Source organism: Schistocerca gregaria, chromosome X (assembly GCF_023897955.1).
Source record: "Schistocerca gregaria isolate iqSchGreg1 chromosome X, iqSchGreg1.2, whole genome shotgun sequence".
NCBI lineage: Eukaryota > Metazoa > Arthropoda > Insecta > Orthoptera > Acrididae > Schistocerca > Schistocerca gregaria.
In genome coordinates, this window is record NC_064931.1 from 226,687,712 (window position 1) to 226,713,388 (window position 25,677).

The following is a 25,677-nucleotide window of genomic DNA, read 5'->3' on the forward strand; positions in this document are numbered from 1 at the left end:
CAGGTTGGTAAACACACAAATGAACAATATAGAGTTTTGACATGAAATTGAAAATAATATGACCTAGCCACTTCTGGGAGAATGATAATGTCTCCCATGGTTGAAGAGAGAATCTCTCACTGCTGTTCAGCTTTGGTGTCCTTAGCTGGTGTGTTACACAGTGTCCTAGATCTTGTCTGGCTCTGTCTGGTGCAGGCTGGTCAGTGTCTTGGTTGGAGTCCTGGGCCACACCGGGCAGACATCTGATCAGAGATCTGGTTGGCACTGAAGCCTGCTACTGCAGAACACTATCAACAAACGAGCTGCAGGGGACAGCTGGCATTGACCCTACAGCATGAGTGAGTGTATCTGCTAGTGGTCATGCAGTGTCTTAGGTTAGCTGGTGGAAGATATTCCTTGAGATGTCACATGACACATGTCACATGGTGGTCGGCTGCACACATTGCTGGCACATAATGCTGGTGCCTTATGGAGCCCACCAGGAGTCTGGTATGAACAGAGAATGACACATTGCCACTGTCTGGCACGTAAGTGAGAAAAATGGGCATGAGCATGCTAGGAGCCCAAAGGCCTGAGAAAGTACCCATAGTGCAGGTACACCAGAGATAATAAGCTGTTGGAGGCTTTGGTGTTGATGATGAGGAGGAGGATGAACTGGATTGGAATGAGTGAATAAATGCGACAGATGGCAGAGGAAAACCTGCTCAAGAAGAAGGTACAGAAAATAACATGTGCATCCATTAGGCACAAAAGGAAAACTAAACACCTGGAAAGTTGAAGTTGGAGTGAGGAAAAAGACAGAGCAATTCCATGCAGAGAAATGCGTGCCCAGGAGTCAAGACAGCAGCAAGTTTGGAATGTTGTGGTGTGAGCATGGAAGAGCCAAACTGGAGAAGGTGGTGAGACCTGGCAGGCAACTGGCAAGTTTCTATGGTGGAAACATGACAGGCACCCAGCATGGAACTGTGTGAAGAAAGCCAGCCATGGTTGTGGCATTGTGGTGAAGATGTGGCATGGAAAAAGCATTGGGTGCAGTGGAAGGAATACAGGCAGGCACCTTCCAGCCAGTTGATACAGTGCACCACCCTCATAAGTGAAGCTCACCATTGCTGCATTATCATGACCAACAGACACAAGTATCAAAGCAGTGCTGGGCTCATGGCCAGAGGGAGTGGCAAGATGGTGGTGGGTGAGGACGGGTGCAGTGCTGAATGCACTAGAAAGACAAAAGGATGCCTCATCACTAGTGTGTAGTGGAGATCCCAGTGTGGGACCACTCTTGATAAGAATACCAACAATGACTGCATCAACTAGGTAAAATGGCATAGCACCTTCAGACTCAGCCATTGGATGTAATGCCCCTGTGTAAGTCAGGTCATTAGATCTTTTAGGCCTAGAAGTCATTTTAATCCAATGTGGTTGGTAACCTTCTTAAAACACTGGCCATATAAGTAGCAGTGGAAACAGGTGATTAGATTACACTCTGCATCTCTTTTTGCGTGGTGGAGTAATTATTTTCAGTCTTGTTCAACTATCTGGAGGCATGAGCTGTTGGATGTCACATTTCATACATGTCCTGCTTCAGGACACACACTAGAGCTTGATTATTGGAATCACTGGCCATAATAAATAGTTTATAGTAGTCAGAATAAGTGACTATAAGGTTTGTGACCAACACATCCTTCAAATACTCGAAAACTACGTCTCACTCTAGGGTCCAATGCCATTTTTGGGTGAAGAGTCTTGCTATTCCCACAAAGTTGGCCACTATTTTGAAGTAGTAGTAGTAGTAGTAGGAGGAGGAGGAGGAGGAGGAGGAGGAGGAGCAGGAGCAAGAGGAAGCCAGTCTTAGGAAGGAATGCCATTCCATTTCTGTTACAGGGGTAGGGAACCTGCATGTAGTTTGCATGAGGCAGGGATCTGTTGTACCATTCACACTTAGCTGAGCACATTTTGGAAAAAGACAATGTGTTCCTTGATACTCTTGAAAAACACTAAGATGTCTGCTAGATACACCATACACTGCCTCAGTTTTAGGCCTCATTTTTTAAACTGAATGGCACTTCTCAACTCTGGTAGTGTCCCAATGGAACAGTGAAGGCAGTTTCATGTCAGTCCTCAGGTCTTTCTAATTGATGGTATCTGCTTCTTAAGCATGTTGTTGTAAAATAAAGGTATATTTGCAGCTTTTCCAAAGTTTCCGTAATACAGGGTGAAAGAAATAAGTGGCCCAGAGAACAGAGTTCCAGGGTACAAAGAAACAAACCAGAGGAAAGGAAACATGGCACTAACGTGACTATAGCGGATGTTGAAAGTGACCACGATTCATCTCTTGACACTTTTGGCCTTGGTCAGCAAACGATGCACAGTGAAGTCAAATCAAAGATGGACGGCTGAAATGGCTGCAGTCTCATCCGAAATGTTCTGCTGCAGTTCTTGAAGATTGAGGGTGGATTGCTGGTAGCAGTCCACAATTTCTACACTCGGCCTCACAGCATTCATCTTGTGTGTGTGATCATCACTCGCTTCTGTATTGAATACCTCTCTCCTTTATTTATTCCATGTTATTGTCCATATATTTCCTAGGATCATGAATGGTTTCATGCAATGTATCTTAGAGGTGACTTCTGCAGATAAATCTCATAACATTATGCCCAACACCCTCTGCTCCACTACATGTGTGAGGGCCGTATTTGAACTATTGCTGCCTGTTAGCAATTATATATTTATTGACTTAATGGGACCATAAATTATTTTATGGTTCTTGCATACCATTGAGTAATAACAGTAAGTTGTTGTTGGTAAAATCTCGCTGTATTTTTTGCACACCTTCTCATGCATCCTTGAATTTATGAACACCTTACAGTTTCTCATCACACATTATACACTCCTGGAAATGGAAAAAAGAACACATTGACACTGGTGTGTCAGACCCACCATACTTGCTCCGGACACTGCGAGAGAGCTGTACAAGCAATGATCATACGCACGGCACAGCGGACACACCAGGAACCGCGGTGTTGGCCGTCGAATGGCGCTAGCTGTGCAGCATTTGTGCACCGCCGCCGTCAGTGTCAGCCTGTTTGCCATGGCATACAGAGCTCCATCGCAGTCTTTAACACTGGTAGCATGCCGCGACAGCGTGGACGTGAACCGTATGTGCAGTTGACGGACTTTGAGCGAGGGCGTATAGTGGGCATGCGGGAGGCCGGATGGACGTACCGCCGAATTGCTCCACACGTGGGGCGTCAGGTCTCCACAGTACATTGATGTTGTCGCCAGTGGTCGGAGCAAGGTGCATGTGCCCGTCGACCTGGGACCGGACCACAGCGATGCACGGATGCACGCCAAGACCGTAGGATCCTACGCAGTGCTGTAGGGGACCGCACCGCCACTTCCCAGCAAATTAGGGACACTGTAGCTCCTGGGGTATCGGCCAGGACCATTCGCAACCGTCTCCATGAAGCTGGGCTACGGACCCGCACACCGTTAGGCCGTCTTCCGGTCACGCCCCAACATCGTGCAGCCCGCCTCCAGTGGTGTCGCGACAGGCGTGAATGGAGGGACGAATGGAGACGTGTCGTCTACAGCGATGAGAGTCGCTTCTGCCTTGGTGCCAATGATGGACGTATGCGTGTTTGGCGCCGTGCAGGTGAGCGCCACAATCAGGACTGCATACGACCGAGGCACACAGGGCCAACACCTGGCATCATGGTGTGGGGAGCGATCTCCTACACTGGCCGTACACCTCTGGTGATCGTCGAGGGTACACTGAATAGTGCACGGTACATCCAAACCGTCATCGAACCCATCGTTCTACCATTCCTAGACCGGCAAGGGAACTTGCTGTTCCAACAGGACAATGCACGTCCGCATGTATCCCATGCCACCCAACGTGCTCTAGAAGGTGTAACTCAACTATCCTGGCCAGCAAGATCTCCGGATCTGTCGCCCATTGAGCATGTTTGGGACTGGATGAAGCATCGTCTCACGAGGTCTGCACGTCCAGCATGAACGCTGGTCCAACTGAGGCGCCAGGTGGAAATGGCATGGCAAGCCGTTCCACAGGACTACATCCAGCATCTCTACGATCGTCTCCATGGGAGAATAGCAGCCTGCATTGCTGCGAAAGGTGGATATACACTGTACTAGTGCCGACATTGTGCATCCTCTGTTGCCTGTGTCTATGTGCCTGTGGTTCTGTCAGTGTGATCATGTGATGTATCTGACCCCAGGAATGTGTCAATAAAGTTTCCCCTTCCTGGGACAATGAATTCACGGTGTTCTTATTTCAATTTCCAGGAGTGTATGTGTTGTTGCATCTGCTTCTAACTTCAAATAAGTGGAAGTTCTGGAGAATCATCACATCCTTCCCCGATAAAATTGAGAAAGTTGTAACCAGATTGGCAGCACTGAAATCTAAGTTGTATAAGGAAGCTCTGTGGGGATCACCCACCCTTGTCTTTTCCCTTAGTGTTCCAGGTCACTGTGCATTGTGTGGGAGTATATGTTGGCATATGCAGAACCTCACCTGGTAAATGTTAACTGCCTCCTGGGTAGTAACCTTCCCACCTGCAATTCTTGATGACATTCTTGCGTATTGTATATCATTATAGGGAGAGAAAAACCCTGAACATAGAAAATAACTCAAAAGCAAGTTCAGGGTGCCCAATGTGCCATTTACCCATGACAGCATGTTCAATTCTGCTGCTTGGTTACAGTCAAAGGGACTGCCATACTTCATGCCATTCCATTTTGCTCAGTGATGAATGGGAATTGGTGCAGGCTCTTAGCTCTTCACGAGGCACAGCTCCAGGGCCAGATTCGATCCACAACCAGATGGTCCAACACTTTGACATTCCCCAGAGGCAACAGCTCCTCAGGGTCTTCAGCCACATTTGGCTCATGGGTGCTTTTCCTTCACAACGGCAAGACAGTGTAGTTTCCCCGTCCTTAAGCCAGGGAAAACTCAATGTCTCTTGACAGCTACTGCCCTATTAGCCTTACGAATGTACTTTGTAAACTGCTTGAAAGGCTGGTCAACATCAAATTACATTTGGTACTCGAATCTCAGGGCTTTTGTCATCGTATCACTGTGGCCTGTGGGTAGGGTGATCTCCAACTGACCATTTACTCTGATAGGAATCAGCCATCTGGCAGGCTTTTGTCATCACCTGCACTTTGTCGCGGTCCTCTTTGACCTACATAAGGTGTATGACATGGCTTAGCGCCATTGAATTTTAGTTACCCTCCATGACTGGGACTTCCGTGGTCCCCTTCCAGTTTTTATCTATGAGTTTTTATCTTACTGGCTCTTCCGGATTAGAGTTGGCACTTCACTCAGCCCCTCTCAGATTCAGGAAAATTGTATCCCACAGGGTTCTGTGCTAAGTGTCACACTAGTCCTCATTACCATCAATGGGCTTGCGATCTCTGTTGGGCCTCTGGTTACCCCAGCATTGTACATTGATGATTTTTGCAGCTAGTGCAGCTCCCGCTTAATAACATCTGCTGAGCACCAGATCCACGGTGCCATCTGACTGACCTCTGTGTGGGTCACTGCCCATGGTTTCCGGTTTTCTCCTTCCAAAACGTGTGTTATGCATTTTTGTTGTTGACCCACAGTACACACCAATCCAAAACTTTACTTAGGCCACCAGCTTCTCGGTGTTGTAGCACTGTCCCATTTCTTGGGTCTTATTCTTAATAACAAGAGCACCTTTGGGATGTTTTGGTATGCCGACTTCATGCCAGGCTTCACCAACTAGCATCATTACCTCTCCTCAATGCAGCACTGTGTGACAAATGGGCTTCCGTTCCCCAGTAAACCTTTCAGCACCTGACTGAATGTATGCTTGTGAGAGTGGAAGTTGACATCAAGGTTAAGGGTGGGCCAACACCATGCTGAATTCCAGCATTACTAATGGAGGGGACCATGAACTTTTAAGTCTTTTTCAGCCAGGTGCCCATTGTCCGTATACTTTTGATCACATAGTGTAGGTCAGTCTCCCGACATCAAGGTGTGTATTGGACTCTCAGTAAGGAATATGCCTTCCTTGTACACTAATGCACATTTTGCACCTGTTATTCGTGCTGGCTACCAACTTACTGAGGAGTCCTTGGTGGGGATTATTATCCCACTCCTATCTCAAGGCAGTTTTTAGTTATTGCATGGCTGGGAGGGGGGGGGTGGAGGGGGGGTAATTGAGAGTCACATCTGATAAGACCATCCTAGGTGTGCTACACAGGTTTATGGTACTGGGAGTGAGCAGGTCATTCCATATGTTCAATATCTACACTTTTTAGTGTGTCCTGCACCTTAGCAGGCCAGTGTGGCAGGCACTATCACCCACAAACAGAAAGGAGGGACCTACCACACCCCTAAAAACAACAACATTATCCAGAATAATCTCCCTGCAGTACCACTATGCTGTAATGATACCCTCACGCAATGATATGCAGCGGGGTGTAACATGTTCCCCTCCGACCCCCACTAACTGGTGGCCAGAAAAACTTGCCACAATGAAGAGGGATTCATAGGAGAACATTACTCTGAACAACTGTTGCTGACCCCAAATGACATCCTCCCTAGCCCAACAAAATCTTTCTTAACAATGACGAGGTTAAAGTTTGACAGGCTTCCGAGCTTTCAAACCTGTGTGATTTAATCACCCTAAATGGTTCTGGCAGAGACATGTGTACCAGTAGTGGCTGCAAGGCCTGCAGTGATCTGCCACTACAGCTAGCCATCATTACTCTTGGAGTGTGATGGTCTTTCTATGGCCACTGGAATGCTTTTGCATAGCATTTCCACCCTCAGGGGCCTTTTTCAATCATGGGATAACACTTTTGGACACACCCATTTCTGTGTCCACAGAAGTAACACTTTGATCAGCTTCGAGCTGAGCAACTGTGTGTCCACAATTGTAAACACTCAAAAGATGTCTTTCAGACATACTGCAATCCACACAGAATGTCAGATTAATCAGTTCCACAACAACCTCTGTCGAACACCATGTCCTGATGAATGCCAAAATTATTTGTAAATGGACATGAAGGCATGTAGATATCTATCAGTGCTTGTAGCTCCTGATATAACAGGTTAAAATACTTCCATGAAGTGAGTATTTTCACAGTAATGGCTGACACTGACATTGTGTGTGGCAACACGGAGAAGTTACAAGGATTAAAAATCTTTGACACTAATGTCTAATTAAGCATAGAGCAAGATAATATCTCACACGCATGAAGCTATATATACTGTTCTTAGGAAGGATTTCAAGAACAGTAAACCAACTCAATTGTGCAAGACATAAATTGTAACAAATCAATCAAAACATTTTTAGATGACCTTTGAACTCCATACGTTTCCCCCATGGCTGGGTCGTCAGTGTAGATGGCTGCCATTCCAAGAGCCCGGATTCGATTTCCAGTATTGCAAAGGATTTCCTAGGTGAACTGACTGGTATGGCGTGCATTGACCTGATTATGCCAATTGGGGAACTACTTGACAGAGTAGTAGTGGCTCCACAGTGTAACCAGTCAGTCAGGAGAGCAGTGTGCAGACCACATGCTCCTCCATATCACATTCGCATGACACCACAAAGCAGAGGATGACATGAAAGCTGATATATATTCCTTGGCTCTTCACACCTGGAGAGGAGCTAATTTGAACTGCATATGGTGGGACAATCAATATGAGTATCACAGTTTCAAGCCTTGTAGCACTTAGTATATTCAACTTACAATTATAAATAATACATCAAATGAATGAGTAATTTAAATATCTTTGTTTGTATACATGCGGGTGTGCCATGATTGCCTTCAAACTATGGTTTATGTGCAAACTTTGGTTGGGTGGTTCATTGATCCCCGGTCTACAGGACTGTAGATTAGAGATAGCCCACCATGCATAACCCAGTGGAAGAAAACCACAAAGTCTATCAATGTCACTGAAGCTGAGGTAAGGGACAAAAAGAAGGAAGGGATAAAGAGTGAGAAAGGGAAGCAGGTGCCCTGTCTAGGGAACAGTCAGGGGCTCGCTCCTGAAAGCAGAGTGCAATGAGGGGACATACATCTCCCAGCCTCTGCCACTTACAAGAGGTACTCTGCTCAGAGACTGCCTTGGAAAGAATAGCAACATGGACAGGGCAACAGAAGCACAGAGAGACAAAAGATGAAAAAGTCTAACATTCCACGCAAGATGGTGGGGGGGGGGGGGGGGGGGAGATAGTAAAGGAGTAGGTAGGATAAGGCCCAGAAAGCTTCCCCCAGTCTGGGCAGAGGAGGCAACAGTGTTCTGCCAACCCCTTAATGGGCTGAAAAGGTTAAGTAGCTCTCCCTTAAAGAGACTGGTAGAATTAAGTCAGCCGCTGGGGCGTCATCTCCCAATACCAGGGGTTAATGGACGAAATGACCATGAATAAGCCAAGCCTGGCTTATGCAGAGCCAGTAAAGAACAGTAGTCCTTACCGGAGGCCTGCATGGAGGGCTTCTGCAGATTTGTAGGCTCCTTTGTCACGCTTACTTTGGTGAAGTCAGGGTGAGCCATTCCATATTCCAGGCATCTAAAACTTGATGGCATATTACTGATTGGAAGTCTGTTCCTGGAATACCAGTCTCAAGAATCACTTTACTGGTAGCCACTTTTGCCAGGCTATCGGTGAGTTCATTCCCTGGGATCCTGATGTAGCTCGGTGTCCAGTTGAAGGTCACTGACCATCCAAACTGCTCAAGGGTATACAGGGAATTTTGGACACCAATGACCAAAGGATGGCACGGGTAGCATTGGTTGAGAGCTTCCTCAAGGACTTGCTGCAGAAAAGAAAGGACCCACCAGTGCAGAAATCGATAGGATCAAGAGCAGGAGATATGGCTACTAACTCTCCAGTGAAAAACTCTACAGACATCAGGCAATAAGAGCAGTTCAGTATGTCCCACATGTCTACATGACCAGCACAACCATCAAGCCATCAATGTAGGCTACTTCTCAACTCTGGGATGCACCAAGATGGAGAAAAATTGTCGGTGGAGGGCCTCGGAATGAACCAAGTCTTTTGAATATTGTGATAGAGTAAGATCAAGCTGTAGCCAAGGGATGCACCATGGAGGTTTATGGGAGTGGATCCAGTGAAGAGGTGGAAGAGGAAACAACTAAAGTTCAGAGAGGATGTACTGGATGTAGATTGCGTTTGTGGTCCCTGATTGGGGCTGTCACTGCGGGAGATGAATTACCATGTTACAAAAGAGAAGACAGTAATCCGAATGCTTAGAGGAGCTGCAAACATGGGTAGCATAATTGACAAGCTGTTGTTGGTGCCTGATCTCCAACAGAGGGACCCAAACCACCACAAGTAAGGCGTTCATTGGGCTAGTTCCAAAGACACTTGTCACAAGTCAAACCCCACACTGGTGTATGGGATCCAGTACCTGGAATAATTAGGGCAATTGTATCAGGGCTTTGTAGTGCTGCAGAAAGGTAGTGCAATCTGCATCCCAGCTGATGTTACTCAGGCAGCAAAGTGTATTAAGTTGCAGCCAGCATTTTTGCTTAAACTGGTGAAGATTGGGAATTCATGTCAACTGAAAATTGAAGACCAGTCCTGAAAAGTGGTAAGTCTCCACCACATTGGGCAGTTGGTCATCGAGGTAAAGTTTTAGTTGTAGGTGAACGATATGACATCATCAGAAGTGTATGATGTCAGTCTTGGCAGCAGAAAATCAAAATCCATGTGTGATGGCCCATCCCTGCACCTTTCATATGGCACCTTGCAGTCAAAGTTCAGTGACACCCGCACTAGAGGAGCAGTGATATAGGCAACAGTTGTCAGTATATGGGTTGTACAGGATATGGTGCGCGATGTGCAGTGACCAGTTTTCATTCAAAACACTGGGTGAATTCATTCACTTCTTTAGAAGGAGACTCCGACAAGTGTGTCACCTTTTGGCTGGTCGACGATGACAGAATCGACACGCACGCTCTGCACTTTTCCTCAAATAGTTTCACAGAAGCTATACAGTAAATAAATTTCATTTATGTTTTACTTGTAGCTTTATATGCCAGGTTCATTATGATGTGCCCATCACTTCATAAATGGTCATAATTACTGTGATATTTACATCGAAATAAGACACTGCATGAAATTCGAAAAAGTTTGCAATGAAAAATGGGGATCACTATGATTTTGTGTTTGGTGCATATTACATATTATGTTGGTGTGTATGAAATTATTTTTCTTTAGACTTGGTTGGAGGTCTATCTGTCATCAATATTGAGAAAACTGATCTGGTGTAGTGCACTCATGTGCGATCACACTGTGCCAGCGATAAAGCCAGAGTGAAATATCAACATTCCTCATATTTCATAAATTGATTGAGATATCAAAGACTAGAGTATTTTACCATGTAGTTATCATGCAAAACTTCACCTTCTACCGTGTTATTCCACTAACTACAGACCCTTTTGATGAGAGAATGCTATTTTTAAGGGCCATTGATAGCTGGTGAAATGATAAATGCTGTGGGTTTTCGAATAACATAAGTGAAGTCATTATACATTTATTTTGTACTGAGGATGTGCTTTTTTGGAAGATTCTGACCATACTTTAGCTAAGTTCCTCATTTAATAAACCATTGTTTCTGAATTCTCTCAAAACTGCATCTGCACAACAGTTTAGCAAGGTGAAACTGTGTAAACTCCACTGAGTTTTGGAAAAAGAATCAAATTTTAACATGACAACAAGTGAAATGTTAAAGTTTTACTCAAAATTCCTCACTCATAATACTTCTCTGAAAGTTACAAATGGTTAACAAAGCAGGCGAAAATAAATAATTGCTTTTTTGGTGGAATTATTTTTAAAGACTAACCAAAGAATAGGTGACAGATCTTTTTGAATGGTCACCATGCAAGTGTGGGAGTGAAGGGGCATGGTTAATATTTACAAGAAATTTGAGTGTAGGGTTCAATTTATAATGACACTTCCCCTCCATTGCTCAGAATTTCCTCCACAGTGCCTGCCAACAGCCCCCATCACTACAATTCTCCCTATGAGTGTCCTGCCGTCTGCGCATCTACTGGCCATGGTATTCAATATGCACTATACAAGAGGGGCGCTACTGAGGACACCACAGCTGCTGCTAGATCATTGATGGGGAAACAGACGGACACTTAGTACAGAGCCCCGAGGGATCCCATTCTCTTGGGGATGGGGGCGGGGGGGGAGGGGTGGGGGGGGGGGTGGGGGGTGTTTCCTGGGGAAGCACCAACTTGAACCTGGAACATAAGGTGCAACAGGACATTCTGGATGAACAATGGGTGTGGACCCCACAGATGCAACTTGTGTCAGGTAGCAAGAATGTAGTGTCACCATGTGGTGTCATAAGCTATTTGCAGGTCAAAGATGACGGCTACAAGGTAGTGATGTCGAGCAAAAGCTGTTCAGATGGCAGACTCCAGGTAAGCAATATCATCAGTAGAGGACCGGCCTTGGTGAAAACCACCCTGGGACAGAGTCAGAATACCAAAAGACTCAAGCAGCCAACACAATCACCTGCTTACCATGCATTTAAGTAACTTTTACAGAATGCTGGTGAGACTTATTGGGCAACAAATGTCACCACATGAGAGTGTTCACCCAGTTTCAGTACTGGGACAATGATGCTGTTTTGCTATTCAATGGGAACTCACCCTCACTCCAGATACAGTTAAAGATGGCAAGGGTATAGTGCTGACAATCCACCGATAGGTACTTGATCATTTGGTTCTGGATGCGGTCTGGCCCTGAGGCGGTATCTGGACTGTGAGCTAGGACACTGACCAGTTCCTACTCACTGAGTGGAGCCTTATATGATTCCAGGTGGCATGCAGTGAAAGGTAATTGCTTTCGTTCCATCCACTGGTTTAGCACATGAAAAGCAAGTGGGTAATTCTCAGATGTTGAGGCTTGAGCATATCAGCAGTATCTGGGTCAGTGCAGACATGGCCATTCAAGTTAATACCAGGTATGCCTGCAGGTTTCCTTACAGTCATTTGATCTCAGCCAAGACCTAAAAAGGAGAGGTGCGTGGTCCAAAGGTTGAAACGTACCATTCCCAGCATTCTCTCTCACAGTCATTTTATTAGGTTGTGGACCCAAGCACAGAGACACTTAAAGGCAATGAGATGATCCACTGATTGTTGCTGCTTATGGCATTGCAGAGCCTGCCAACAATCTCAAATAGCCTCTGCGATTTCTGAGTACCTCTAAGGTGCTGTCGTCCATTAGGGCAGTCCCAAAGAACAGCTGCCAAAAGAATAGCTGTAGTTGTATTCTGGACAACCACATCAATATCTCCATGTGGGGGAGTGCCAGTGTCAACAGCAGAGACAAAAGCATCACAGTCAGCACTGTTGAGAGCCCATCCTGGATGAGTAACAGGGGAGTTACACTCACAGAGGGATGAAAAGATTGGGAAATAGTTGGTTGGTTGGTCTAGAAGATGGGGGCGGGGGGGGGGGGGGGGGGGGGCAGGGATCAAGCAGCTACGTCATCAGTTCCTCATTCCAATTAAAATAATTCCACAAGGGTCGGTTAAAATAATCAAGACAAACAAAGCACACCTGGAAGAAAGTAGAAAACCACAAGAGTGACAGAATGGCAACAAATACTAAAATGGACAAAATCGGACACGAAAACCACAGAGAGATGCGAGAAACATGTAGAGGAAATCAAAACAAGAGGTCAGATTACCACGGCTGGCTGACCATGAGAATAAAAAGGAGAAGACAGACACTCTATGACACATTAAAACTGCCAACCTAAGAGCATTAGGTTGGAGGACACAGAGGGACAAAGGACATGTGCTAAGACTTAGATCAAATGATAAAACCCAACCTCACAAATAAAATGTAAAACTAAAGCTGCAGTTGAGGCATTGCCACCCAACACTGGAGGTAGGCTGCTGGGAAAGTTAAAAATCCACCGCAGAGTGACTAAAAGTGAGAAGTCCAGCAACAGGTGGACTACCATCATTTGTGAGCCACAGCAACACCTAGTTGGGTCTTCACGATGGAGGAGGTAACCATGTTTTAGCCACGTATGGCCAATGTGGAGCTGGCAGAGGACAACTGATTCCCTGTGAGAGGACCGCATGGAAGACTTCCACACATTCATAGTCTCCTTAATGACATGCACTTTCTGTACACAGCCATTCCGTCTCCCAAAGCCAAAAAAACCTGCGTGTAAGACAGAACGTATGTCAGTTTCGGAGACGCCCATCTCCAGACGCAGTTTCTGTGTGACCTGTCTCACCAGCCTGTCGGGAAGTTCGTTACCTGGGATTCTGATGTGCCCTGGGGTCCACACAAACGCCACTGAATGACGGGACCATTCCAGGGCATAGATTGCCTCCTCAATGGATGCTACCAAAGGAGGGTGAGGGTAGCACTCGTTGATAGCTTGTAGGCTGCTCAACGAGCCAGTACACAGGAGAAATGAGTCGCCCGGGCATGAGCGGATGTGCTCAAGAGCACGAGATAGGGCCGCCAGCTCTCCAGTGAAAACACTGCAGACCTCTGGCAAGCAGTGCTGATCGGCATGTCCTCCATTAATATACGCAAAGCCTACGTGACCATCAGACATCAAGCTGTCAGTGTAAACTACTTCATGGCCCCAGTACATGTCGAGAATCTAGAGGAAGTGATAGCAAAGAGCCGCAGGGTTAACAGAACCCTTAGGGTCATGCAAAAGTTTCAGAAGAATCTGCGGGCTAGGTGTTCACCATGGAGGTGTATGTGACTAGACCTCGAGGAGAGGTGGTAACGGAAGGACTCCAGTTCAGACAGAAAGGACCGGACACGAACCGCAATCGTAAGCCCTGGCCTGGGCCGCAGATGCGGCAGATGAACCGCAATTGTTGGGAAAAGGAATGTGTGCAACGTAACTGGCAATCAGTTGTGCATGCCTAACCTTCAATGGAGGGACTCCGCCCTCCACCAGGGCACTGGTCAATGGACTCATTCAAAAAGCTCCCGCCACTAGGCAAATGCCACAGTGGTGAACTGGGTCGAGTAAATGCTGTGCTGAAAGTGCCACCGAACCGTAAACCAGACTCCCATTGTCAAGACGTCATTGAACTAGGGCTCTGTAGAGCTGCAGCAGCGTAGAGCGATCTGCACCTCAGATGATGTTGCTCAGGCAGGCGAGGGCATTGAGGTGCTGCCAGCACTTCCGCTTAAGCTGATGAAAGTGAGGTAGCCAAGCCAATTGTGCACTGAAAACCAGTCCTAAGGATCGATATGTCTCCACTACACTGAGTGGGTAATCATGAAGGTAAAGTTCTGGTTCTGGATGAACGGTGCTACACTGACAGAAATGCATGACACACAACTTTGCAGCTGAAAACTGGAAGCCATGGGCCAGAGCCCATGACTGCACCTTATGAATGGCTCCCTGTAGGTGCTGCTCAACAACACCAGTACTGGAGGAGCAGTTCGAAATGCAGAAGTCATCCACATACAGAGAAGGCGAGAAAGATTGCCCTACATCTGCTGCCAGACCGTTAATAGCCACTAAAAATAGACAGACACTAAATACAGAGGCCTGTGGAACGCCATTTTCCTGAATAGGGGGGAACTATGGGAGGCACTGACTTGGACACAGAAAGTAAGGAGCGACAGAACTTTTGGACAAAAAATTGGGAGCGGGCACCTGAGACCTCACTCATACATGTGGCAAGGATGTGATGTTGCCAGTTCGCGTCATATACTTTACATAAGTCAAAAAAGACGGCAACCAGATGTTGGTGTCTGGAAAAGGCTGTTCGAAATGCAGACTTGAGGGACACAAGATTATCAGTGATACAGCGACCCTGGCAGAAGGCGCCCCGACATGGAGCAAGTAGGCCATGTGTCTCTAGAACCCAACTGCGAACACACCATACATTGCAGCAGCTTACAAAGAAAGTTGGTGAGGCTATCCACATCAAGTGGCTTTTGAGTTGGTTTGAGCACCGGAATGATGGTGCTCTCCCACCATTGCGATGGAAAGATGCCATCACACCAGATCTGGTTGAAGATGACTAGGAGATGTTGCTTGTAGTCAGATGAGAAATGTTTTATCATCTGACTGTGGATCCACTGGCCCAAGAGCTGTGTAGGGGCAATGTGCAAGGGCGCTGAGGAGCTCCCAATCTGTAAATGGGGCGTTATAGGGTTCACTGTGGCATGTAGTGAACGAGAAGATTTCCCTTTCCATCCACCGTTTGAGGGTGCTAAAGGCTGGGGGGTAGTTCTCCAATGCAGAGGCTCGAGCATAGTGGTCAGCAAAGTGCTTGGTAATCGCATTTGCGTTGGTATATAACATGCCATTGATGTTAAAGTCAGCGACACCTGTTGGGATCTGGTACCCAAAAAGACGTCTGATCTTCATCCATACGTGGGAGGGTGACATATGGCACTGGTCAACATCTACCTCTCCTAACAATCCTGTTTCTGTCGTTTTATAAACTGTCGAACACGGGTACGGAGCCGCTTAAGTGCTATTACGTGCTCTAGGGTAGTGTGCCGCTTCTGTCATTGCTCAGCTCACCAACACTGTTTAATTGCCTCAGCAACTTCCAGCGACCACCAAGGGACTGTCTTTCGCCAGGGCACCCTAAAGAATGAGGGATCACGTTTTTCCGCAACAGAAACAATCGTTGTAGCGACTTCCTCAATGACAACATTGATGGGGGAGACTCAATGGTGACACCGGAGGTGAAGGCTTCCCAATCTGCCTTGTTCAAAGCCCATCTGGGTAGGTGTCCGTGGGCATGATGCCGGGGAGTGACAGGTCACTACCACACAGGTTGCCATGTGCTCTCCAGTGGATAGATGGGAGAAGGCCAGGACTGCAAACCGAGAGATCAATGGCCAAATATGTGCCATGTGCCACACTGAAAAGTGTGGGGGCACCTGTATTTAAAAGGCAGCGGTCGAGTTGTGGCAGTAAATTTTCAACCTCCCTACCTCGGCAAGTAAGCATGGCGTTGCCTCACAAGGGGTTTTGCACATTAAAATCTCCCAAAAGTAGGAAAGGTTTAGGGAGTTGAGCAATTAGTGCAGCCAATACATTCAGGATTACTACACCAACTGGAGGAAGATATATATTGCAGACAGTTATTTCCTGTGTTGTCCTTATCCTGGCAGCCATAGCTTAAAGACGAGTCTGAAAGGGCACAGGTTCACTACATACTGAGTTCAGGACACAAACTCCACCTGACACTCTATTACAGTCATCGCGGTTCCTGTAATATCCCTTAAAGCCACAAAGGGGAGGGTTCCACAGTGCCGGAAGCCAGGTTTCCTGGAGGGCAGTGCATGAAGCATGTGTAATAGTTAACAGTTGCTGTAGCTCAGCCAGGTGGTGGAAAAAAGTGCCACAATTCCATTGGAGGACTACGTGATCATGAGACTGGGAAGGCATGAAACACTCAATAAGGCAGTCTACGCCACAGGGTCACCTGCTGCTACCAGATGAGTACCTGTGTGTTTGACACTCATTGTGTCTGAGGGCAGAGCGATGGAGGGGGGGGGGGGGGGGTGTTGCTTCTGAAGTAGGTTGTGTACGAGCAACAAGGATGTGCCCGCCACCATAAGGGGGCAGGTGGGGTCTGACAGCTCTGAGAGCCAACTGTATGCGGTGGAACGGAAGATAGCAGAACTGTTGTCGTAGCAGCAGGGTACGTTGACGCCATATGCACAGGATGTAGCCTCTCATATTTTCTCTTAGGCTCAGTGTAGGGCAGTCATGCTAGGGTCTTGTATTCCATTATTTTTCTTTCTTTCTGGAGAATCCTGCTCTCTGGTGAGCAAGGCAAATAGTGTTTTCTGCAACTGATACAGATGGGAGGAAAGGCACAGAGAGTATTGGGATGTGAAGACCATCCACAGTCCCGATAGGTGACACTGTAAGTACAGCAGGAAGACATATGGTCTAACTTCCAGCACTTAAAGCAGTGCATCGGGGAATGATATATGGCTTTACGTCACAGCAGTAGACCACCCTTGAAAGGTGGCAGTGTTTGACCACAAGTGAGAGATGATGTACCACGCTTCATGGCATGTCATCCGTCCTGATGCCACCCACTCTGACCTGGGGCCCTCTCCACACGGGTGCCACCCAGCTGCAGCAAAGGCCACCTGGCAGGATGGCCATGGCTAGGAGTCCCAATGCCCCAGGGTGATGGAATCTACTACTTAGCATACATCGGGAGTTAATGGCGCAGACATCAGAAGAGCAAACCCTTTGTGGTCAGCAGGCTACAACCGACAGGGTACATAGCGGCCCCACCACAACGGACTGGCTAGCATGCTGGATACTGGATATCAGACGCAAATGAGCTAAGAAGTCCATTATTGTCGACAGCACAAAAAACGATACTGCACAGAGGATGGAGGAAAAAGCATCCAAGAGGTTGACCTCACCCAGCAGTTGGAGAATGAGTGAAAGTGCAGATCCACGTCAACGAAGGACGCGAGAGGTCTCAGCGCATGATGGACACTATGCACCATGTAAGGCGCCCTTCCCAAATTGGCTTGTTCTTCGGGTGAATTTTGAAAAATAGAGGTAAAAGCCTACAGGGGACCATCACATAAAGGTCGAAACATATGGGACTCCTTTCAGTCGCCTCTTACGACAGGCAGAAATACCTCAGGCCTATTCTAACCCCGGACCTACAGGGTTGGATCAAGAAATGGTCACTACTCCAAAGGTCCAGTGGATGGATGTATGAATACAAGGGCAGCAAATGGAAAAGGATTTGACCAAGGAAGTTCCGTGTGCCACACAGAAGTGTGTGTGTGGTTACCAATATTCAAGGGGCAAAGGGGGGCCCCCCAACCATCACAGAAGAAGGCATGGTTGAGCAGCCCTCAGGGCTCACTGTAGGAAGTGTAAAATGTGGTCCATTGATCGTGACCGGGCCAAATATCTCACAAAATAAGCTTCAAACGAAAAAACTACAAAGAAGGAAACTTGTCTAGCTTGAAGTGGGAAACCAGATAGCGCAATGGTTGGCTCGCTAGATGACGCTTCCATAGGACAAACTTTTTTTTTTTAATAGGAACCCTCATTTTTTATTCCATATTCTTGTAGTACATAAAGAAATATGAATGTTTTAGTTGGACCACATTCTTCGCTTTGTGACAGATGGCACTGTAATAGTCACGAACACATGGCTCACAATTTTAGACAAACAGTTGGTAACAGGTAGGTTTTTTTAAATTAAAATACAGAACGTATGTATGTTTTAACATTTTATTTTGGCTGTTCCAGTGTGATACATGTACCTCTGTGAACTTATCATTTCTGAGAATGCATGCTATTACAGCATGATTACCTGTAAACACCACATTAATGCAATAAATACTCAAAATGATGTCCGTCAACCTCAATGCATTTGGCAATACATGTAACGACATTACTATCAACAACAAGTAGTTGGCCTTTCATAATGTTCACACATGCATTGACAATATGCTGAAACATGTTGTCAGGCGTTATCGGTGGATCACGATTGCAAATATCCTTCAACTTTCTCTACCGAAAGAAATCCGAGGATGTCAGATCCAGAGAATGTGTGGGCCATGGTGTGGTGCTTCGACAATCAATCCACCTATCATGAAATATGCTATTGAATACCGCTTCAACCGCATGCGAGCTTTGTGCCGGACATCATCATGTTGGAAGTACATCACCATTCTGTCATGCAGTGAAACATCTTGAAGTAACATCGGTAGAACATTATGTAGGAAATCAGCATACATTGCACTATTTAGATTGCCACCAATAAAATTGGGGCCAATTATTCTTCCTCCAATAATGTCGCACCATACAATAACCCGCCAAGGTTGCTGATGTTCCACTTGTCGCAGCCATCATGGCATATTATGCTGGTTTACGTTACCACTGTTGGTGAATGACACTTCGTCACTAAATTGAATGCGTGCAAAAAATCTGTCATCATCCCGTAACTTCTCTTGTGCCCAGTGACAGAACTGTACATGAAATTCAAAGTCGTCACCATGCAATTTCTGTTGCATTCTCAACACCGATGTTTTTGAGATTCCCAATTCTTATGCAGTTTGTCTGCTACTGATGTGTGGATTAGCTGTGACAGCAGCTAAAACACCTACTTGGGCATCATCATTTGTTGCAGGTCATGGTTGATGTTCCACATGTAGCTGAACACTTCCTGTTTCCTTAAATAATGTAACTATCCGACAAATGGTCCGGACACTTGGATGACGTCGTCCAGGATACCGTTGGGCATTTTGATCACAATAGCCATACATCAACAAAATATCAACCTTTTCCTCAATTGGTAAATAGTCCATTTTAACACAGGTAATGTATCATGAAGCAAATACTGTCCGCACTAGTAGATTGTTACATGATACCACATACTTACACGTTTGTACCTATTACAGCATCATCTATCACAAAGGGAAAAAAGTAGCCCAACTAAAAAATTCATATTTATTTACGTATTACATGAATATGTAATAAAAAGGGGGTTCTTATTTGAAAAATATACTTTATATCTGTTTGAGCTATGGCAGCGCCATCTAGCAGGCCAACCATAGTACCATCTGGTTTCCATCTTCAAGCTAGACGAGTTTCGTTCTTTGTAATTTTTTCGTTTGATGCTTATTTCGTGAGATATTAGACCTGGTCACTAGCAATGGACCACCCTGCATACATGACGGACAAAGTGTACACCTCATTGCACAAAGTTGGTGTGTAGCTCATCATCAGACTGTAAGAGTAGGTCTGTGTTCAAAATGACCCACTGAACTCAATTTAGACTGTTATGGGGAGTGACAGTCACATGTATGTTACCCAGCTCATTAAAGTGAGCAGTGCCCGTGACTGGGCAGGGGACCCATTTTTCATTTTAGAAATGGTGACGCTTTCTGAAACTTGTTTTCTAAGTTATCCACAAAGATCAAGGGTATTGTGGCCAAAAAGGGGTTACCATCAGTCCTTGTACAAAGTATTGCAGGGAGTATTGCTTTGCTTGCCGCTCAGCTCTATGCTCCTCCCACAGTGTAGTGAGGGACGCGAACATTTTAGGGTCATATTTTTCTGCACTGAAAGAGGACTGTCCTTTCATAGTTACTGCTGGTGCTGTATGGCCACCAGCAGGAGATAACTTCGTCTGCATCATTCGCAGTTGATCCGCCATAGTGCCAATCACTCCGAACAGTGGTATTCTCCATGGGCACCACCCAGCCTCAGCAATGGCTACCTGGCCAGTAATCCATTGCTCCGAGTCCTCGTGCCCCAGCTGCAAAAGGCAAATATTCCTTGACATACACAGGGAGTTTGTAGCTCAGGCACCAACAGTGTGATCCGTGCATGATCAGGGGGGCTACCACCAAGCAGGTATTTGACAACCCCCCCCCCCCCTCCTCTCCACAGGGTGGTACACACACCACATTGGGCGACCTTCCCTGCTCTATCCGCACTTATAGGGATATTTGAAACTTGGTGGGAGGTCAAACCCAACAGTGGGGACCATGTGTTTAGTTAATGAAAAGTTGTAGAATGTTGTAAACCAGGTTCAAACAGGGTTGACACCAAGAAAACCATCTGATGGAGAGGTAGAGGGGGAAAGGAATAGTGGAAGTAGAAGCAAGCAGAATAGGAAGGAAGAAATGCTGAGAAGGCTGGGACCCCATGGTAGCCAAACATGTACTGACAAAAGAGTTGGGAGCTATCTGGGAGGTGCAAAGTTTGCCAACAAAATGTTGCTGCACGGAAATGAAAATTTTCTGGATCATATAGTCTTCACCTAAGTAAAAATATGAACACACACGCACACATCTAGGAGTCAGAAAATCCTCACAAAAGGGTACAACTGCAATGAGACTCCCATAAATTAAATATTTTTTTTTTTTTTGTCGCATCCTGACATAAAGTTTATGGGCTTTTCTTATACAAAGAAGCAACTGTAAGTGGTGCTTCTCATCTTGATGCACTACATCTATGGTTCTTTCCTTAATTGGACGAAGCTGTATCACAGAACTTTATTTGGGAGCAATGTTGTGGCCATCTCACTGGCATCACTTACCACACACCTGCTTAAACAATGTTGCACCTGACTACTGAATTGGTCACAAGGGGCCGGATAAGAGCTCTTGTTTCCCGCGACCTCCACCTTCACCCAAACTTCCACAATGCCGTTTTTACCTTTGTTGGGTCATAATGGAACAGGTGTATGTGTCTCTGCTATGAACTGATCTATCTGACTTAAAAACACAACTGAAGCAGTTGTTGCAACAATTACTCCAGACACAATGCTCAAGATTTGAGGAGAGCTCCCGCACAGCGACATGAGATAGTAACATGGGTGAGGTAAATGTCCTATGGATTCCCCATCAACATAGGTTCCACCCCTATCATATCTCTCTCCATCAAGAGCTGCACTGGAACAGTTATGAGACTTATTACAATAGTGTTTGCTCGCTAACAATAGCCGGTCGTTGTGGTCGAGCCCTTCTAGGCGCTTCAGTCTGGAACTGTGCGACTGCTTTGCTCACAGGTTTGAATCCTGCCATGGGCATGGATGTGTGTGATGTCATCAGGTTAATTAGGTTTAAGTCGTTCTAAGTTCTAGGGGACTGATGACCTCAGATGTTAAGTCCCATAGTGTTCAGAAACATTTGAACCATTTGGCTAACAATATGAGCCCCTGACTACCAATCCATTCTGTGAAAACCTAACATCAATAGTATGTAAATTTTTGATCAAGAAGGTGACCATTATTCAGTAACACACATTTTCAGTAAGTTGCCAGCAGTCATGCAAAATCTGCCTGCTAATGAAGTACAGTGTAACAGGATCCTGAAGGATTAATTGATTTCTGACTCCTCCTATTGCCAGATTTATTAGCAGAATCAATTGATGCATACATTATTAATAATAGCAAACAAAGTAAACATATCTCTTAGAGATATTACTTAATTTAATCCTAATTACTGCTACAGGAGTTAGGTGTTTTATTGTGATGGATCCATTTCAACTAGATTGCCATCTGCACACCATCTGTGAAAGTGACAATGTTAGTTACTGTATTTTCAGATGTACAAATTTTGTACTTATGTCCATATACCATTAGTGGTCATAGTCACTCTGATTCTAAGTATTACACTGTGGTAAACATTTAGGACTCTCACTTTATAAGCTATTTTGTAGTTTGGTGCTACTGTTAGTCATCCTGTCTCATAATGTTTTATAATATCACATTTTTATCATCAGATTTGACAAACTGACAGTTGCAATAGCTGGCCAAAAATGCTATATGGTTACAGTTCCTAAGGTGTGTTGGTACCATTATGGGCTTTGTAATTGAAGGGTTTGTGTCTATCCATTACCTTTGGTTAGGAATTCAATAGAATTTGTAAGTATATTTATGTTTTAAATCCGTTTAAAACCCAACCCACACACGACCACTGTTTTTGGTTGCAGAGGTCTGGCCTCGGTGGACAGGGACAGTGACCATGTGTGTGTGTGTGAGTTGTGTCTGCATGAAAGTGCATGTGTGCATGTTTTGTCCACTTCAGAAGGCCTTCTGGATGAAAGCTTAGTTGTTTAGCAGACTTTTTATCATGTCTGTCTGCAGCTCAACACCTCTATTATATAGGAATAGGTTGTGTTTTGAAAAAAAAAAATAATTAAGGTTTAAGAGGGAGTTCATTTAAGTTTAATTAAGGTTTGATCCTAAGATAAGATGAAGAAAAACTGCCCCTGAGAACATATGATGTCCTACAACATCGCCATATAAATGCCAGTAAGTGCGAAGCAGCATGCCTGTATCAGTATTTTCTGCATGGAACCCGCCATCATACAGGAAATTTACAGCAGTGTACTGCCATGTCTGAAACAGCTTCACCATCAGTACTACCTATGTGTGGATGATGGTCAACCTAACAGTGTAAAAACACCTCCCATGGAGTATTGTAGACAATGATCATGGTATAGGTGCACGACAAGTGTTCATTGAAATAGCTGTGAGGAGTGTACTTGTGCTGTATTTTAAATGACTACCTAATACTTATAAGGTAAGAGGATTTGCAGCATACACCAGTTCACAGCTCACCATCCTGGATTCACCAAATCTGTGTTCAGACACTGCTGACATTTGGTATTATACAGAGATCCAGTTAACTTAGTCAGTGCTAGTGTTTACCTTCCCCAATAGTTTGAAAAACTGAGTAACCAATTTATGACTAAATTTATAAATGTGTGCAGTTCAAAAGAAGATTTTGTGGTGTAGTTAAGATATACCATATTGAAGTTTTCTAAAGTAAGTGAAAATATGGTAATGAAGAAAACATACCTACAACCCATTTCACTGGTATGGCAGGACCATAGCCTCTCTCATTCTTTGCAGCTATTCTAAAGATAAATCCATAATTATCTGTTTTGTGCAGGTAGGCACTACTAATGTGCTCTTTTGTTATTGCACATTTATTTCCTGCGCCTTTGTATATACGGAAGTACTGGAGTTGATCGCATTCATATATGTTACTTTTATCTTCCCCCTGTGGAGACAAACAATATTCATATGAGTATTGATGCCTGATATGGCATTCTAGTAGAATGAAATGTATGTAAAAAAAAGGCAAACAGTGATTAAAACCCTTATCAGGCTGGCTGCCTTACTACAGTCAAAACATGTGTTTGAAATGGTTCATACTGTAGCTCATATTTACCAGTTACTTGACTTTTTTCCAAATACTTGTATATTGAATATATAATTTACAGAGGTTGGACAAAAGTACAGAAAAAACATTTGAAATGTGTGCTTGAACATAAATGCAGATGCTAGCCAACCCTGCAGATTGCACTGTAGTATTTAACCATGAACGGCACCTACCCAATGTCCCCGACATGTTGCAGCAGTCATGGGAAGAACAACATTCTGTGTAGTTGTGAGTGCATTATCTCAGAGCTAGATGAATTTCATGTTTGTATGGCCAAAGCGTCTTGTGTGTCAATAGTCGCCATACAGATGATTTATGCCAATACATGGAAAGCAGATCATCATCATCATCATCATCATCATCATCATCTAAGCCACGATACGGATGAAAGTACATGTTGAATGACTGTGACACAGTCTTTGAAAGGACTGTGATGTGAAATAAGATGACAACAGATGCAAAATTCACTGCAAAGCTGAATGTCACACTTGTAGCCACATCAGCACCAAAACATGAAGGGAGTTAAGCTGGAATTCCAAATTCAGTGATGGAAATGCCTGAAACAGGAAACCTGGGCCATAGAACAATGTAAGACAATCATTTGGTTGGATTAACCTTGTTTCAAACTGTTCCCAACTTCTAGCGGAATTTACATCCCAAGAGTGAAATACAGCAGCAGGAGTTAGATGATGATTTGTGCAATCATATCATGGTATTCCATGCTCACAATGGACACCCTATAGGGTCACATTATTGCCACAGGTTATGCAAATATTTTGGCTGACCAGATCCACCACATGGTACAATGTTTGGCCCTCAGTGGTGATGCTGTGTTCCAAGATGACAGGGTCCCTGTTCACACAGCCTGCATTTTTCAGGACTGGTTTTGTGAGCATGACAATGAATTGTCGCACCTGCCCTGACCACTACATTCAGCAGATCTCATTATTACTGAGTACTTGTGGCTTACTTTGAGGAGAACGGTACAGGATTGCTATCCACTTCCATCATCATTACCTGAACTTTCCACTATTTTGGAGGAAGGTTGGTGTTTGATTCCCTTGAAAACCATACAGGATCTGTATTTAACCATTCTGAGATGACAGGAAGCTATTTTGAATGCCAACGGGTTTCCCATACAACATTAGTCATAGTAATGTGTTGTGTTTTTAGAGTTTCTATATTTTTGTCCAGCACCCTTATATCTGAATGTAATGTCATATTAAGTGTTTCAGTTCTTTTATTCATGTATTCTTATGTATTATAACATGAGGAAATTAATTTGATTAACAAAAAATCTTACCGACACTTGTGAACTGGGACCGCGTACTGCCATGAACACGGAGTATTCTCTAACTTTTTCTTTCTTTGGAGAGTCCCAACACAGCTGGACACCATCAGTCATAACAATTTTGATACCTGATGGTTTTCCTGGGAGATGCCTAATCATATGAGCCTTCAAAATGCAAAAACAATGTAAGTGAAATTTTACCAATGACCATAAATAATACCAAGAATAATAATAAATTTGTGATATCTACAATTACTCTATGATCACATTTAATATTAATTACAGTTGGAGCTATAATTTTCTAAAATACGAAGTACTGTATAGTAAACAGACATAGAAAAACAAAGAAGTTATGTTCGAGCATTCAGGAGATTTACAAGAATCTAAGAATGGTTTGAAGAGTTGGTTTACAGAATTTTGCCATATATCTTTTAAAATTTTCTAATGAGATGGCATACTGTCTTAAGAGTAATGAAAAGAGCAAAAAAACTGACAACAGAAGGACAGTGTGCTTGGACAGTGTAGAGAAGGATGGTCTGTGATGTTTATGCACTTCCCGTCACATGAATTGTCACTGACCAAGAGCTTGGCATCAGATGTTCCTATCTGACACATTCACTGTATGCAGGTCCAGGAGAACTATGTTTCACCTATATAA

The 25,677-nt window shown here is 44.8% G+C and overlaps 1 protein-coding gene across 2 annotated transcripts in view; it reads right to left on the reverse strand.

Annotated features, from left to right (window-relative positions):
- LOC126298958 (host cell factor homolog hcf-1-like) overlaps positions 1-25,677 on the reverse strand; it is a 44,287-nt gene that overhangs the window by 10,391 nt on the left and 8,219 nt on the right. For both annotated transcript variants that reach the window (XM_049990575.1, XM_049990576.1), the window contains exons 2-3: positions 25,032-25,184; positions 23,362-23,566 (exon numbers count right to left, since the gene is read on the reverse strand). In XM_049990575.1, coding sequence (XP_049846532.1) covers positions 23,362-23,566; positions 25,032-25,184 — 358 coding nt within the window. The remainder of the gene's footprint in view (positions 1-23,361; positions 23,567-25,031; positions 25,185-25,677) is intronic.